This window comes from Trichomycterus rosablanca, chromosome 8, assembly GCF_030014385.1.
Source record: "Trichomycterus rosablanca isolate fTriRos1 chromosome 8, fTriRos1.hap1, whole genome shotgun sequence".
NCBI lineage: Eukaryota > Metazoa > Chordata > Actinopteri > Siluriformes > Trichomycteridae > Trichomycterus > Trichomycterus rosablanca.
Genome location: NC_085995.1, coordinates 37,295,559 through 37,312,347, shown reverse-complemented (window position 1 = coordinate 37,312,347; position 16,789 = coordinate 37,295,559). Strand labels below are relative to the sequence as shown.

The window sequence follows — 16,789 nt, the reverse complement described above, 5'->3', positions numbered from 1 at the left end:
TTTTAGAAACATTACCCTTCCTAGTGCTTCTTAGTAACTAGAAACCAGAGCTTTTCTGATCCAGCCTCATGGGCTCCATATTTATCATTACTGTTCTATTTATGATGTAAACACTATTAGCCCATGCTCCAGTTAGTGCACTGAGTCTATTCGTCTTCTCGTGTCATTTCTTTCTGGCCACAACATTATTGAAATTCTAGTGATGTGGATCTGATGAGCCCAGTAGTTATCATGTGGATCATGTCGATCTTATTGTAAATACTGAATTCACAAAAACATAATGTATTCATTTGTATTACTTAATTCATGCCATGACAGTGGTGGTTCCATCCTCTTTTGGGTTAATGCCATTATATTACTTTGGATAAATTTATATTAAGTTTATAATTTATTTGTTATAGTAACCTTCAACCTTACTAACCTCTGTTCAGTCTAGTAATAACACATACAGTATGTACACCAATTTTAAAATGAAAAAACAGAATGACTGGCAAACTGATCACATCAACTTAATATTTTTTTTAAATAAAAGTTACACTGATGGTAAAGTATTCAGCCACTTTTGTTTTTGGTAATTATTATACAGTGCCTTGCATAAGTATTCACCCATTAACCTTTACAGTCTTAGACTCTTCAAATAAAGTAAATTTTATATAGTAAACTTTATTTTCATATGTCATGAATGTCAATGAACAAAATGACCAAAAACACTGATATCAGAAATAATAATATCAGTGATTACAAATATTGATTACAAAATTTCTTACACATAAGTCAAATAGATAAAGAGGGGCCAGCAGTGTGGAATTAACGTAGTATTACTTAAAAAAGGAAATAATACAGTACAAGTGCAAATTTGCCTAGAACAGGCTGTTTATAAAAACTTAGTGAGAGAGTGAAAATGCCATTGGTTACCTTTAGTTAAAGAAGTTCATTTTCATCCCATGTAATATCAAAAAGTGTTGGGGAAAGCAAACCCAGCAAAAACTCTTCAAAATATTAAAACTAACTTTTTTTTTTAATGAAAAGCCTTAACAAAGCCATGTTTAAAAACTGGTAGGAGCACATAATTTCAGTCACTACATTAAAATGTATGTACAGCAATTAAACGTTCCAAAATTCTAATATTATTGCTATTGGTTAAAATCATTTTTTGCAATGAGTACCATTTTAAAGGCAAGAAAGCACCACTATATAGGTCCACTCTTCTGAAAACAATACTGGGGCATTACAACATCATAAAAAAAATCATAAAAACATGAATAGAGCAAATGTACTAGCACCTTAGTACAGGAGAGCTTAATCTCATCGGCCAGTAAACCAAACCAGGAATGTCAACAAGAAAACAATTCCAAAAATTAACCCAAAAATCACTCAGTACTAGTTTCTTTAAGAGAAGGTAAAAATGCTTGCACGTTTAGCCAGTAACCTGAAATCAATTTAGGATTTAAAAAGAAATTTTAAAATTGTGAGTCTGTCAGAATTACCCTCATAATTAAGTTTGCCAAGAAAAATGGACCAAATGTTTTACGGGAGATGTCTCAATATTTTCTCTTGTTAACTTTATTTAAAGCATGTTTTTATTTATAAAATACAAAATTAAAACTCATTATGTGCAAAAATTTAAAGCAAATATGCAGAAGAATTATATTAAATAATAAAGAGGTTGAATATGTGGTTTGCACAGATGTACAGAATAGTTGATCTGGTCGTCTGAATTTAATTAAGCAGACCAACGTTTCTAGAGAGTGACCCGTTTTTCTGCAATTAAACAAATCATGTCATAGTTCCTCCTGACAGCGTCTTCCCGCAGAGTTCATCTCCAGAGAGAAAGGAGGAGAGATGTATGAACCTTTCTCAGAATTCTGCATTGTTGCAGAAATACACTGTGGAGTAAAATTCAGGTTCTTCTGTGTATGGGGTTTCACATAGAGCTTTACTGTGGAGCCTGACAGATTCGGTTCAGTTTTTCATTTTGTTCTCCTCTGAGATTAATTAGTGGTTGGTGTTGAGGCGATTCCTGAGGCTCTACATCCTGATCTTCAGGGGAAAAGCACAACACCAGATTCTCTTATTTAATAAAATATATACTGCAAGTCTGCCCACTGAAATGTGTAGAAAAACCTATTAATGAGCTCATTCCACCACAGAGGTGTCACACCTTATAGACATGGTTTTTACATGCATGGGTAAGTATCACAGAATAAAGAATTGCTCATTTCTACTGGTTGTTTAAACGCCGTGTTAGACCTTAAGTCTCAAATAGTCTAGCAGTTTCATTTATACTGAGAGAACTGAAAAAATGCAAGTGTCACGATTTTAGCCTCTGTGCTCCTGGAACTCAGGTGCACCTGCCACGCCCACCTCTCCAGGAGCACATGTTCATGTTAGAGGAAAGTTTGTTTTCAGTGAGCAAGCCAACGCCCCTTATGATGATTGGTCCCATTCAGCTAATTATATTCCTTATCTGAGGGGAGCTGGGGAACTGTTGAGGGGAGACTATTTTTTCTTGTACTCTGTCTTGGATTTTGCTTTGTATTTTGACCTGGTTTGTCCTTGCTTTTGTCTTTGTCTTTTGCCTTAGTCCTTTGCTTTAGTCCTGTTTCGTCCTTTTTAGCCTTTGTCTCTGTTCATTAGCCTTAGCCTTTTGTTTGTTTAGCCTTTCTCTGTTAGCCTTAGTCCTGTTTGTCCTGTCTGCTTGTAACTGTTCATGCCTTGTTTGGTTGTGTTCCCGTTTGTCTTAATCTAGTTCATGTTTAGCTTAGTTAATGTATGTTTAGATTGGTCATTAGCATAGGTTTCTCATGTGTTTAGTTAGCTTAGCATTGTTAGCTTAGGTCTTGTGTTCATTTGTCTTGTTTTGTAATCTGTCCTGTTTTGTTATTATTAAACATTTTGTTAATTTCATCTCTGCGTGTGTGTGTCCGCCCCCTTCTTGTCTTGTCATAGCCCATATAGCGTTACAGCAAGACAAAAACATCTACAAAATACGATGAAATAAATTATCTACAATGCTGATGTATATTTGGGGTTATCCAGGGTCACAAATTATTATTATTTTTATTTAAAGGGGGGGGGGGGGGGGGTGCGGCAATGTATAGAAACATTCAAAGGTCTGTAGTAACTCAGAACTTTCATACCTGTGTTTTTATATCATAAATCTTTGTCTTATTAAGTTTATGATTGAGGTCCGAGCCTATAACGGCTCAGTCAACACCTCTGGTGTTAGACAGGTCTCCAGTGAGCTCTGTGTCAATTTATGGCTGCTGCTTTTGCTGTGCAGGTTTTTTTTTTTTAACCTTTTACTGTGAAAGCACATTTAAAAAAAGTAATAATCCTGAAAAACCCAGTAACAGTTCCCAATAAAAATGTCCCAACAAACACAGTACCATTGGATCTCATATTTCACCTACTCTTTACTGTATTGTTCGTCCATCATTTAATTCTTTCATTCATTACTACAGAATGCTGGAAGCAAACCTTTCCTCTGTCTTTAAGGTTACAAAGGTCCATTTGGTACACTTATAATTTAAAATTTTTTAATACACAAGGTTGTTTAATGGGATTCAAGAGGGTTATTTTTCTTTGTTTGGGATTGTGGTCTTGTTAAAACGTCCAGATTTAGTCTCTCTGTTTCTCGGTTGTATTTATTCTCTTATACAGTATGTCTCAGTACATTTGTGCCATTCATTTCTCCTTTAACAATGTGTAACGCTCCCATAATGTTCGCAGTAAATAGAAGCAGTCCCATATTATGATGCTCCCTCATCCTTACTTAACTTGTATAAATGGGGATGTTTTAATGTGCCGTTTTTCGTTTCATTGTTCATTTGGTCCCTGAGATCTTTAGAAAGCTTCTTCACCTCCAGCGTGAGTGATAATTGTTTCATGAATTCTTTCCAGTCAATGACAATTAACATTAAATAACTAACTAACATTAACTGGAAGGTGCTGTTATCCAAACTGAATTACAATAAAGCTGAGCCATCCAAAGTTAAGGGTTAACACCCTTATTCATGGGACCAAAAGTTTAGCTTTGTGTAACTCACAAACTTCCATACAAAAAAAAAACAGCAGCATGATTAGCAGGTTTTTGCAGCTGCTGGATCTAAAACAAATGTTGGTCTTTAACTCTCCCCCTCCAAAGAAAAAGCAATAAACAAAACAGGAATAAATCCCAGAGACCTAGTTGTACTTTTTTTCCACTCAGATTTAGAATCTACATGGAGCTATTTTTCTAAACCTACTCTAATACTTACATTCATTGGTTTTAAAGCTAGTTAGCTTTTTTCATGCACATACACTGATTTTTCTACAGATAAATGTTAAATAAAGAAACACTGCTAGACAGCCAAGTGAAGTACTAGTTAATTGTATCACCTACAATTATGGAAAAACATTAAAACCACAACTGAGGTTGTTTAGATAGATAGATAGATAGATAGATAGATAGATAGATAGATAGATAGATAGATAGACGGACGGACGGACGGATAAATAGACAGACAGACAGACGGACGGACGGACGGACAGACAGGCAGACAGATAGACAGAAAGATAGAAAGATAGATAGATAGATAGATAGATAGATAGATAGATGGATGGATGGATGGATGGATAGACGGACGGACGGATAAAGACAGACAGACAGACAGACGGACGGACGGACAGACAGGCAGACAGACAGATAGACAGAAAGATAGATAGATAGATAGATGGATGGATATATAGACAGACAGACAGACAGACAGACAGACACAGACAGACAGACAGACAGACAGACAGATAGATAGATAGATGGATAGATGGATGGATATATAGATAGACAGACAGACAGACAGACAGATAGATAGATAGATAGATAGATAGATAGATAGATAGATAGACAGAGACAGACAGACAGATAGATAGACAGAGACAGACAGACAGACAGATAGACAGACAGACATATAGACAGACGGATGAATAGATAGATAGACAGACAGACAGACGGATGAATAGATAGATAGAATATTTTAACATGGCATATTCATACATTTATGAATCAGAATGCAAATGCTACTGTTTTCCAGAATACAAATTCTTATTTTCTTTTTGCTTCTTTGTAGCCTTCTGTCATTAACCTCAACCACGTGTTGTGCTGCAGATTCTCAAAATGTGTTTTCTTTACTATCCACACCAGTAAATATATTATACACCAAGCCAAATAGATTCCTAAACACGAGACGTGAATCATCAAAGCACTACGCCTGCACACCGAGGACACCATGTTGCGTAGATGCTCGTCTAATCTCTCCATCATTGCTTTTTGACCCCTGCTTGTGATGGATTGTGATCACCACTTTCTGTCTGATTCCACTAGAGGAGGAGGAGAGTGATGCACAGCGTGTGGGGCGTGGGGGAGCAGAAGCCAAAAGCGTCAGCATCACTCGTGATCAAAATCTGTTACATGAATGTGTTAGAATAAAGCAGATCTCAGGTAAAACAGTCTTTCTGTACAAACACTGATGATCAGAATGTGATGGTCTGATGGTCTGAATACACGTGAATAATGTGAGTATTTGTAGCAGCAATGACAGAGCATTTCTGTATCCCCTCAACACCCTTCCCCTTAAACAACACACACAGCTTAGCTTCTTATACACCCACAACCTCCTAACACACACAGTAGCTACGTACAGTATGTTTACACACTCTCTATATTACTGATTATTAGCCTCAGACAGTGAGAGATTCAGACCTGTTTCATTACAAGCTCACTATAACGTCATGTTCTATCTAATTTTACTCTTATTTTATACTTCATTCCCTTATGCTCCAAATTCCTATTCTATTCTATTCTATTCTATTCTATTCTATTCTATTCTATTCTATTCTATTCTCTAAATGATTCTATTTTGTTTTACTCTATTTTATTATTGATTTTATTAGTAATTCTATTATTTTATTCTTATTACTCTTTGTATTATTAATTATTAGCCTCAAATATCAGACAGTGAGAGATTCAGACCTATTATAATGTCATGTTCTATCCGATTTTACTCTTATTTTATTCTTTACATCATTCCCTTACATTCTTAACTCTATTCTATTCTATTCCATTTTCTAAATTAATCTATTTAATTTTACCCTATTCTATTATTGATTTAATTAGTAATTCTATTATTGTATTCTTATTACTTATTATTTTTAATTAGCCTCAGATATCAGACAGTGAGAGATTCAGACCTGTCTATTACAAGCTTTCATGTCATGTTCTATTTGATTTCACTCTTATTTTATTTTTTACTTCATACCCTTGCATTCTTAACTCTATTCTATTCCATTCTGTTCAATTCCATTTTCTAAATGAGGCTTTTGTTTTACCCTATTTTTTATTTACTTACAGAGTAATTCTATTACTTTATTCTTGTTACTTATTATTTTTTAATTATTAGCCTCAGATATCAGACAGTGAGAGATTCAGACCTGTTTCATTACAAGCTTTCACTATAATGTCATGATCTATCTGATTTTACTCTTATTTTATTATATACTTCATACCCTTACGTTCTTAACTCTAATCTATTCTGTTCAGTTCCATTTTCTAAATGATTCTATTTTGTTTTACACTATTCTATTATTTTTTTATTATTAATTCTATTAGTTTATTCTTATTACTTATTATTATTAATTATTAGCCTCAGATATCAGACATGTTTTATCTGATTTCACTCTTATTTTATTATATACTTCATACCCTTACGTTCTCAACTCTAATCTATTCTATTCTGTTCATTCTATTTTGTAAGTGACTCTATTTCGTTTTACCCTATTCTATTATTTATTTAATTAGTAATTCTATTGTTTAATTCTTATTACTTATTATTATTATTAATTATTAGCCTCAGATATCAGACAGTGAGAGATTCAGACGTGTTTCATTATACACTTTTACTACTGACATGTTCTATCTGATTTTACTCTGATTTTATTATATACTTCATACCCTTGCATTCTTAACTCTATTGTATTCCATTTTGTTTATGTCTATTTTCTAAATGATTCTATTTTGTTTTACCCTATTCTATTATTTACTTATTTAGTAATTCTATTATTTTATTATTATTACTCCTTATATTTTTAATTATTAGCCTCAGATATCAGACAAAGAGAGATTTAGACCTGTTTCAAACTTTACATCCTAGGAAATAATGTGCAATTTATAGAGACCGTGCAATAACCTTCTTCTTCTTTTCTTTTCTGGAAAGTTCTTAAAACCACACGTTTATTTCTGTATCTAGATGTGTATATGTTTATTTTGTAAATACATGTGTATATATATGTCTGTGTGTACATACATGTACCGTCAAGGAGATGCTCAAAAAATTTCGTTGTGCACTGTGCAATGACAATAAAGGCATTCTATTCTATTCTATTCTATTCTATTCTATTACAAGCTCTCATTGTCATGATCTATGTAATTTTACTCTTATTTTATACTTCATTCCCTTACGTTCTTAACTCCTATTATATTCTATTCTGTTCAATTCCGTTTTCTAAGTGACTATTTTGTTTTACCCTATTCTACTATTGATTTAATTAGTAGTTCTATTATTTCATTCTTATTACTCTTTATATTCTTAATTATTAGCCTCAGATATCGAACAGAGACAGAGATTCAGACGTGTTCTCAAGCTCTCAATATAATGTCATGATCTATCTGATTTCACTCTTATTTTATTTTATACATCATTCCCTTACGTTCTTAACTCCTATTCTATTCTATTCTGTTCAATTCAATTCTAAATTATTCTATTTTGTTTTACCCTATTTTATTATTTATTAATTAAGTTCTAATTCTATTATTTTATTCTATTGTACTATTTTCTTTTTGTATTTTAATCAGGGAATTCCACCCTCCTCTATGTAATTATTTTCTTATTTTTGATTGTAATTTGTACCATTTTACATTCTACTCAAAAATCTTCAACTGAAATACTTAAATTTTTAATTTAATACAATGCAGTTTAATTCAGTTTAACTCGACTAAGTTTTTTGTCTTTTAATTAAAAGTTTTTATTTAGTTGTATTTGATATGCTTTTCTATTTTATTTTATTCTGTTTTGTTCTGTTTCATTTCATTCTATTTGATTAATATTGTTCTATTTGCTGGATTGTATTCGATCATTTGCAGTTTCATTCCACCATGTTGACCTGAGCACTTGACCCTAGGCCCTCACTTGGTTCATGACTGGGCCGTGAAATTAATGACTTAATTGATTAATGTTAGATATTGATTTATATTCATGTAAATAAGTGCTTTTTCTAAACATCTCTCATTTGGGCTGCATTTATACTGCAGGGCAAATCAGATTTTCTTTACACATCCAATGTTTAAGTGTCCACACTGCAAATTACAGGTTAGCAGATCAGATTTGACTGTTTGGGCTGCAGCCTCATTTGCTTGCCTTGTTATATTATTAAGAACATGTTAAGTCAAGTTTTTTCCCAGTGTTTTGTACAAGAGGTTTTATCCAGAGATGATTAGTTTTACATATGGACATAAGTAGTGTCATCTCCTGAACTCAAACCCAAACCACTGGTTGAGTTTAAATTGTAAAACAGAACAGACTCAGTTTAAAAGCACATACATTTATAACATCAGTTTCCAGCCATACAAATGCTCATTTGACTGAATGTACATACATTCCCACAGACATACTTCAAAGTCTTATGAGAAGCCTTCCCAGAGGAATGTTCAAAAAAGAACACATAGATCATAGAGATCACTCTATTTTAATAGCATTTGTTTTTTATAGGCTGTTCAACAAGCTCATGTTCAGGAGTCCAAATATTTTTGGCCATATAGTGTACAACTACCCCCCCCCATATACACACACACTTGAGACCAAGCCAGATATGACCAGATATATAAGATACTCCTCATCTGACATCCCCCCCCACACACAAGCTCAATCTCATGATACAGCCACAGCCTCCTAAACACCAGCACTGTGAAGATCCACACACACACACACACACACACACCAGCCAAATCCACTTAGCCACCCACACCTCCCTCACCCCCCCAGCTGTCATACTGAACTCTCCGGCTCACCTGAGTGTGGGGTACCTGTGGGAACAGATTGAGGGTGGTGGGTCTCTTGGGCCGGTACGTATCCATGGCGGCGATGAGAGACCGCTCTTCCTCCCGGCGCTCATCGATGAGCAGCAGAGGCCTCTCCTCCACCTCCTCCTCTTCTTCCTCCTCCTCTCCCTCTTCTTCTTCTTCTTCCTGGGATCCTCCCTCGGCGTCGATCAGGTCCAGCTGAAGCATCTCCTTCTGCAGCTCCAGCACACCCCTCCTCCGGCCCTGCTCCGCACTCCTATTGGCATGGAGACTCACGTGATCCTGGGAAGAGAAGGCAGCAGAGCTGTTGAAGGGGGCAGCTGGGCAGCCAATCAGAGCTCAGTGATGATGTCATCCTGTGACTGGCTGCCTCAGAGGAAAGCTAATGCAATCACAGAGGACAATGAGCTGCAACACGGATACACTGTGAATTTATAACAATATTTATACTAAAAACCATCAATATATATGCAATTTCATACATAAGTGTGTCTGTATATGTATTTATATTATAAAAACATTCTAGTATAGTTATACAGTAGTAATAAGGTAACTACATAGTAGTAAGAATGCATTTTTATTATCTAGTATTTGTAGTATTTCTACATATTTCTACATATTCTGACATGTATTTTTATTAAGCATTTAATAAATCTCTTCTGTTACTTATACACTATATGGACAAAAATATTGGGACACCCCTTCTTATTTTTGAATGTGTTTCAGTCTCAACAATTTCTAACAGGTGCAATAAATCAGTTTTATAAAGCAAAATATATGCTTCAAACTTTGCAGCAACAGTTTAGGGAAGGCCCTTTCCTTTTCCAGTATGACTGTGCCCCTGTGCACAAAAGTAAGCTTTATAAAGACATGAACAAAATCTCGGTTTTAAAGAAACTCCAATGTCCTGCACAGAGCCCTGACCTCAGCCACACTGAACAGCTTTGGAATGAACCGGAACATCAACTGAGGCTTATTTATGTATTTATTTATTAGGATTTTAACGTGTTTTACACACTTTGGTTCCATTCATGACAGGACAGGCAGTTACTGCTTGCACAAGATTCATCAGTTCAAGTTTAATATCAAACACAGTCACGGACAATTTTATATCTCCAGTTCACCTCACTTGCATGTCTTTGGACTGTGGGAGGAAACCGGAGCTCCCGTAGGAAACCCACGCAGGCACGGGGAGAACATGCCAATTCCACACAGAATGGACCTGGAACCACCCCACCTGGGGATCGAACCCAGGACCTTCTTGCTGTGAGGCGACAGTGCTACCCACTTAGCCACCGTGCCACCCTAATATTATTTAATACTCCTCTTCATCTGTATGTCTTCTCTTCAAGCTGTATTTTTCAAGGGAAAGATGATATATACGGTGGATAAAAACAGTCTACACACCCCTGTTAAAAAGCCAGGTTTTTGTAATGTAAGATTTATGTAATGCACAACCCCAAGTCAGAAATAGTTGGGACAGTATGGAAAATGCAAATAATAAAAAAAACACAGAGTTTCTTACATTTACTTTGACTTTTATTTGATTGCAGACAGGATGAACCTGAAATATTTCATGTTTTATCTGCTCAACTTCATTTCATTTATTAATAAACATCCATTCCTGCATTTCACGCCTGCAACACATTCCAAAAAAAGTTTGGACGGTAAAGCAATTACCACTTTGTAATGTTGCCGTTCCTTTTCACTACACTTAAAAAACGCTTAGGCACCGAGGAGACCAAGTGATTTAATGTTTCAGCTTTTATTTTGTCTCATTCTTCCTGCAAACACGTCTTAAGATGTGCAACAGTACAAGGTCTTCACATGTTCTCTACTGGGGACAGGTGAGGACTGCAGGCATGCCAGTCTAGTACCTGTCCCCTTTTCTTCCTCAGACACGCCTTTGTAATGTATGCAGCATGTGGTTTTGAAGGCAGCACATGTTGTTCGAAGATCTCAATGTACTTTTCTGCATTAATGCTGCCATCATGGCTGGATTACTGACCGGGCCAGTGGGGCCAGCGCCCAGGGGCCCTTGAGTTCAGGGGGCCCCGGGGGGGGCCCTGGCCCAAAACATTTTGCGATGCCTATCAACATTTATGATACAATATATTTTTATTTCCGAGGGCCCTCCATTTTAAGGATCCTCTGACTATTAGGGACTTTGACCCCAGGGCCTCTTGGGGGCCCTAGCCATGCTTTTGGGGCCCCTAGCCATGCTTTTGGGCCCTAGTGATGCTTTTGGGGGCCCTAGCCATGCTTTTGGGCCCTAGCCATGCTTTTGGGCCCCTTATGAAAATGGATGAGGCGTTGTGGCACTGCTCTGACTTTGACTTCTGGCTATTAGGGGTCCTAGGAAAGAGGGGGGCATATTTTTAGAGGGCCCTGGTTATGAGAGCCCCTACCAGGGGGCCCTAAAGAAGAGCAGGGCATACCATTAGAGGGCCCTTGACTGCTATGGGGCCCTTGACTTCCATAGAAGTCGTTTACCAACTCTTTGCCCAGGGGCCCAGACTATCCTTAATCCGTCCTTGGCTGCCATCACAGAAGTATAAATAACCTTTGGCAAGGGCACTGACCTCCTCCAATCTTTCTTTGAGGTACATTGTTTTTAAACATTTTCTCATGCATTTGTTGACAAACTGGAGATCATCTGTCCATCTTTGCTCATAAGAGACTCAGACTTTCCTGGATGCTGCTTTTGTACCAAACCATGATTACAATCACCTGCTGACATCACCTGTTCGGAATCACATCATTTATTTTTTTCACCTCGTTACTAGCCCTAAATTGCCCCCGTCCCAACTTTTTTGGAATGTGTTGCAGGCCTGAAATGCAGGAATGGAGGTATATTAACAAATGAAATGAAGCTGAGCAGATAAAACATGAAATATCTCAGGTTCATCCTGTCTGCAATCAAATAAAAGTCAAAGTAAATGTAAGAAACTGTGTGTTTTTATTTTATCTGCATTTTGCATACTGTCCCAACCTTTTCTGATTTGGGGTTGTATTATTGTCCAGTTTGAACAGTCCAGCATTAGTGGTAGTATCTTAATGCTTTTCCATTATTAAAGGAATAATGAATTTCACTCTCCATCTGAAAATTCCTAAAGATAATATAAGATCATCTGTCCATGAACTGAAGATGAGGCCACCATCGCTTCTACTGCTCAGTTATCTAGTGTGAGTTCTTAGCCAGGCTCGGATTTACATTCACTGAGAGACGAGAAGGAAATAAACAGATGAATTTGTTGGTGTGGAAAGTTCTTTAATTTCTTCTAACGTCGTGACATGGCCTCCTAATTTCTCATTAATGATTCTGACTGACCATAGCTGCCGACTCTTCTGCACCCATCACACTGAGTCACAAACCTCTGGAGCTGAAAACTTGTGGCTTAGAACCTTAAATTCTACATTTTGTTAAGCGATTTACTGTATTAATAAGGTGCCCGTAAATATTCTGGTTCTTACCTGAATGTTATAGTCCCTGTGACTACGGTCCCCATCATTTCCATCTGTGATCTCCGTCACCTCTGATAGGTCATCATCTTCATACTCGTCCAGACTCATGTCGTTGGTAAGCCTACGTCCACATTCAGATAAATAATAAAAAATTAACATGCATGTATACTCGAATGCACACCCACATGAAGACCTTAAGTTTCACTCCAAACTTTCAGGGATTCTTGTAAAATTGCTCAGGTGGTTTATATTCTGTCTAAGTAAATTTACATAGATCCTTTATACCCTATCGCCAACCCCTCCTCCTCGGAGTCGGACACAAGAGAATCATCAGGAGGATGATTCTTACATACACATGTGTTATTCAAAAATAAGAAAATATATCTTAGCACCATAGCGCCATAAAGTCTGCTATGTTCTAAATAATTCTGGTAAGTTTGCACTTTCTGTTCTCTTTCATGGCCTCGGTCGCAGTGCTCTTAAAACCCTCTTACTGGATATGTGAAAACCATCTTACACTTGAAATATGTGAAATACTTTTATATGATTTTATAAGAAGCATCTTACTCATAATTTTCTATCACAATAGTTTAATGTAACTGTTTCTATCAGATGTTATTCTTAAGACTGTGGAGAAATTTTTAGGTGATTTTAGGGTACAACATTACTTTTCTAATTAATCCTGTAGATTATATCAGGCTTTAAAAAGTTAGCCATCAGCTTGCAAGACAGACTTTTATGTTTCTTTTATCCTATACTACAGAAACCACTGATGATCACATAGGTGCACCCTTGATAATGATTAGCTTTTACTATCATGCCTAACACTCATGAATAAGAGAATACAGTGTGGTTTCATTATACTTAACCTTCCTTAATTTATTAATATAATGCTGCTGGGTTTGTTTAGCACAATAAAATTGTTGTGGTCCCAGGGTATTACCCACAGTGCTTGAGCTGTAGGTACTTCTCTGGTGCAAAAACATATGTGGACACGCCTCAATTATGAAAAGTCCATCATATCAGATCAAACAAAAAAACCTACTTCTAATTTTATAGCAAAAGCCTGCATTGAGTCCTGGCCTCAAACCCACTGAATACTTTTGGGATGAATTGGAATGTTGATTGCAAGCCAGGCTTTGCCAGCCATTATTAAACACTACAAAGTTTTCCAAAAAGATTAGCTGCATTTGGGTTGGGGTAGTTCAGTATGAGTATGGGGCGGCACGGTGGCTAAGTGGGTAGCACTGTTGCCTCATAGCAAGAAGGTCCTGGGTTTGATCCCCTGGTGGGGCAGTCCTTTCTGTGTGGAGTTTTCATGTTCTCCCCATGTCCAAATGGGTTTCCTCTGGGTGCCTCGGTTTCCTCCCACAGTCCAAAGACATGCAAGTGAGGTGAATTGGAGATACTAAATTGTCCATGACTGTGTTTGATATAACCTTGTGAACTGATGAAACTGATGTAATGAGTAACTACCGTTCCTGTCATGAATGTAACCAAAAGTGTAAAAACATGATGTTAAAATCCTAATAAAACAAACAAACAGTATGAGTATGCATAGTTCAGTAGGGTCATAGTGAAGTGTCCATAAACTTTAGGCCTATAGTCAAGTTCGTAATGTGGGATTAAAACCTCTCATCTATTTTAATTAAAGAAAAATGCTAAAAACTTAAAATAACAAATATTGTAATGTTTACTGTTGAGGTCAGAAGTTTACATACAGTCATAAAGGACACGTAAAGTCTGTCTTAGTAATAATCCTGCAATCCTGCAACTTTTCTAATTTGTGGGCGGCATGGTGGCTAAGTGGGTATCACTGTCGCCTCCTAGCAAGAAGGTCAATCCCCAGGTGGGGCGGTCCGGGTCCTTTCTGTGTGGAGTTTGCATGTTCTCCCCGTGTCTGCGTGGGTTTCCTTCGGGTGCTCCGGTTTCCTCCCACAGTCCAAAAACATGCAGTCAGGCTAATTGGAGACACTGAATTGTCCTATAGGTACCTAGTTGCTAGGATGCATAAACCAGTGCATATCCAAGCCCGGATAAATAGGGAGGGTCGTGTCAGGAAGGGCATCCAGCGTAAAAACTGTGCCAAATCAATAATGCGGATCACGATCCGCCAGCGACCCCTAACGGGAGCAGCCAAGGAGCAGCCAAGAGGATAGGATAGAACTAAAACTAAAAAGTACAAATTTAAAAAATTAAAGCAAAAATATGTACACAGCAACTTAGATTATAAATTTGGTGGTATAGAAAGTTCTATAACACTGTGTCGAGTGGGTAATCACTGTCTTATGAACAGTTCTGCTGTCTAGGTTAAGTTTCATGACTTACAGTGGAGGAATACAAAGAGCACAGCATATTCCACCATAAATGTTAAAAGCTTTCTGTAAGACTCCATCGCTGACCAGTAAAAGAAGCAGCTCTCTGTTTTATGCATTGAAAAAATGGTGTAGTGTTCTGCAGTGTGAGAGTACATGTCTGGCAAATGAGTGTCAATTGGGAATTGAAAATGACAAAATCCTTCATTCTGTCATGTATCATAACAATATCTTGATTATTATTATTTTTTATTTTTTTTATTTTTACCCCTTTTTCTCCCCTTTTAGCGCATCCAATTGTTCAGTTAGCATCGTGCTTCCTCTCTGTCTATGCCGAACCCTGCCCTGACGGAGGTGATTGAAGCTAACCCGTATCCCCTCCGAAACACGAGCAGCAGCCAGATGCATCTTTGCCACCCACACATTGACGAGTTTGGCGCCACCTAGCGTTGCATGCGGAGAGACACACCCTAAGGGCACCCTCTCCCATCTCTGTGTAAGCGCCTCCAATCAGCCGGCAGAGAACGCAATCGCATTCTGACAGAGAGAGACCCACATCCGGTTCTTTGTCCCACCCCCCACATGAGCAACCAGCCAATCGTTGCTCATATAGCCACTCAGCTTCGAACCGGTAAAGCAAGGCTGGATTCGATACCACGCTCTCAGAATCCAGCCCTGGTTGCAGCGCGTTTCTTTTTACCGCTGCGCCACCTGAGCGGCTACAATATCTTGACTTTTAACCTAAAATCATGCCTCTCAACTTATTTCCATGAAGACTCTCATTGTTTACTGGACCCTCACTGTTCTGTCCCCTTCTCGAGCTTTTAAAAGGTTCTATTTTTAAGCAGAACCAGGATCAATAAAGCACAGCATGCAGTTACAAACCATCTAACATCTAATGTTTTATCTGGTTTATCATGCACACATTCAGACTGGATTAGAGAAGCTCAACCTATACTCAAATTCTATGTCTATTTTAAACTATTTCTTAATCCATAATAAATTTTTTAATGGGTCTGTTTCTTCCAGAAAAAGAAAGAGTAAAAAAAAACACTGCATCATCAAAACCTCAACATGACAAAAAGTTCAGGCATTAATAATGGGAATAAAATACAACCAGTTCACTGCATACAAAAAGAAGAAGTAATAAACATACATTTTGCATTAAAAACATAAAACTTTGCATTAGCTTAAAGCACTAAGATTTAAAACATGATTGGCATCAGGCCTCCGTTACAGAATACAACACACTGCAAAACATCTTCAACTTCTGTCAAACTAATGAACTAAAAGCACCATCTTCTCTACTTTTTACGTTTTTCAAGCCAATCATAGATCTAAGAACGTCGTAGTGTAAAAGTATTTGTCCGAGGTGAGGAAGGTGGGTAAAAGTGCACATTAGCAGCACTAAAGTTAGTTTATGGATGTGTGTGCATGTACCATTTCTCCCACTGCTCCTCCATCCAGGCTTCTCCATCCTCCCTGGAATCCATGGCCAAGCAAAGCACCATCTGGGGTGGAGTAGGACCCGACAATAATGACGCTACACACCTACCACCAAACGCTCACGGTGCCAGTGTGCTCTAGAGAAGCCTACAGCACCATGGTGAATTAATGGACGTTAAGGACATCTCCTGATCTTCTACACAGCATGATAGTGGAGCTCAGACACTCCTGCATACATGCATGTGTCCTTCCCAAAGTCAATTAAAGTCAGAACAGACAGAGAGAGAGAGAGAGAGAGAGAGAGAGAGAATGAGAAAGAGAGGTGGGTGGGGTACGAGGCAGTGTCGTTTAAAAGGCCTGACTGATGGAGCAGATCAATGAGGCTCAGGTTTCCTCCTCCACATCCACTATGCCTGTTTGGGCCTCTCATCCCAGCAGCAGAGGAGAAACG

General features: G+C 37.5%; 1 protein-coding gene across 1 annotated transcript in view; it reads right to left on the bottom strand.

Moving 5' to 3' along the window:
• The window catches only part of mapk8ip1a (mitogen-activated protein kinase 8 interacting protein 1a), a 30,811-nt gene extending 14,317 nt beyond the window's left edge, over positions 1 to 16,494 (bottom strand). The window contains exons 1-3 of the mRNA XM_063000145.1: positions 16,333 to 16,494; positions 12,587 to 12,698; positions 9,101 to 9,394 (exon numbers count right to left, since the gene is read on the bottom strand). Coding sequence (XP_062856215.1) covers positions 9,101 to 9,394; positions 12,587 to 12,698; positions 16,333 to 16,403 — 477 coding nt within the window. The 5' untranslated portion in view covers positions 16,404 to 16,494. The remainder of the gene's footprint in view (positions 1 to 9,100; positions 9,395 to 12,586; positions 12,699 to 16,332) is intronic.
• Between the last annotated feature and the right edge of the window lie 295 nt (positions 16,495 to 16,789).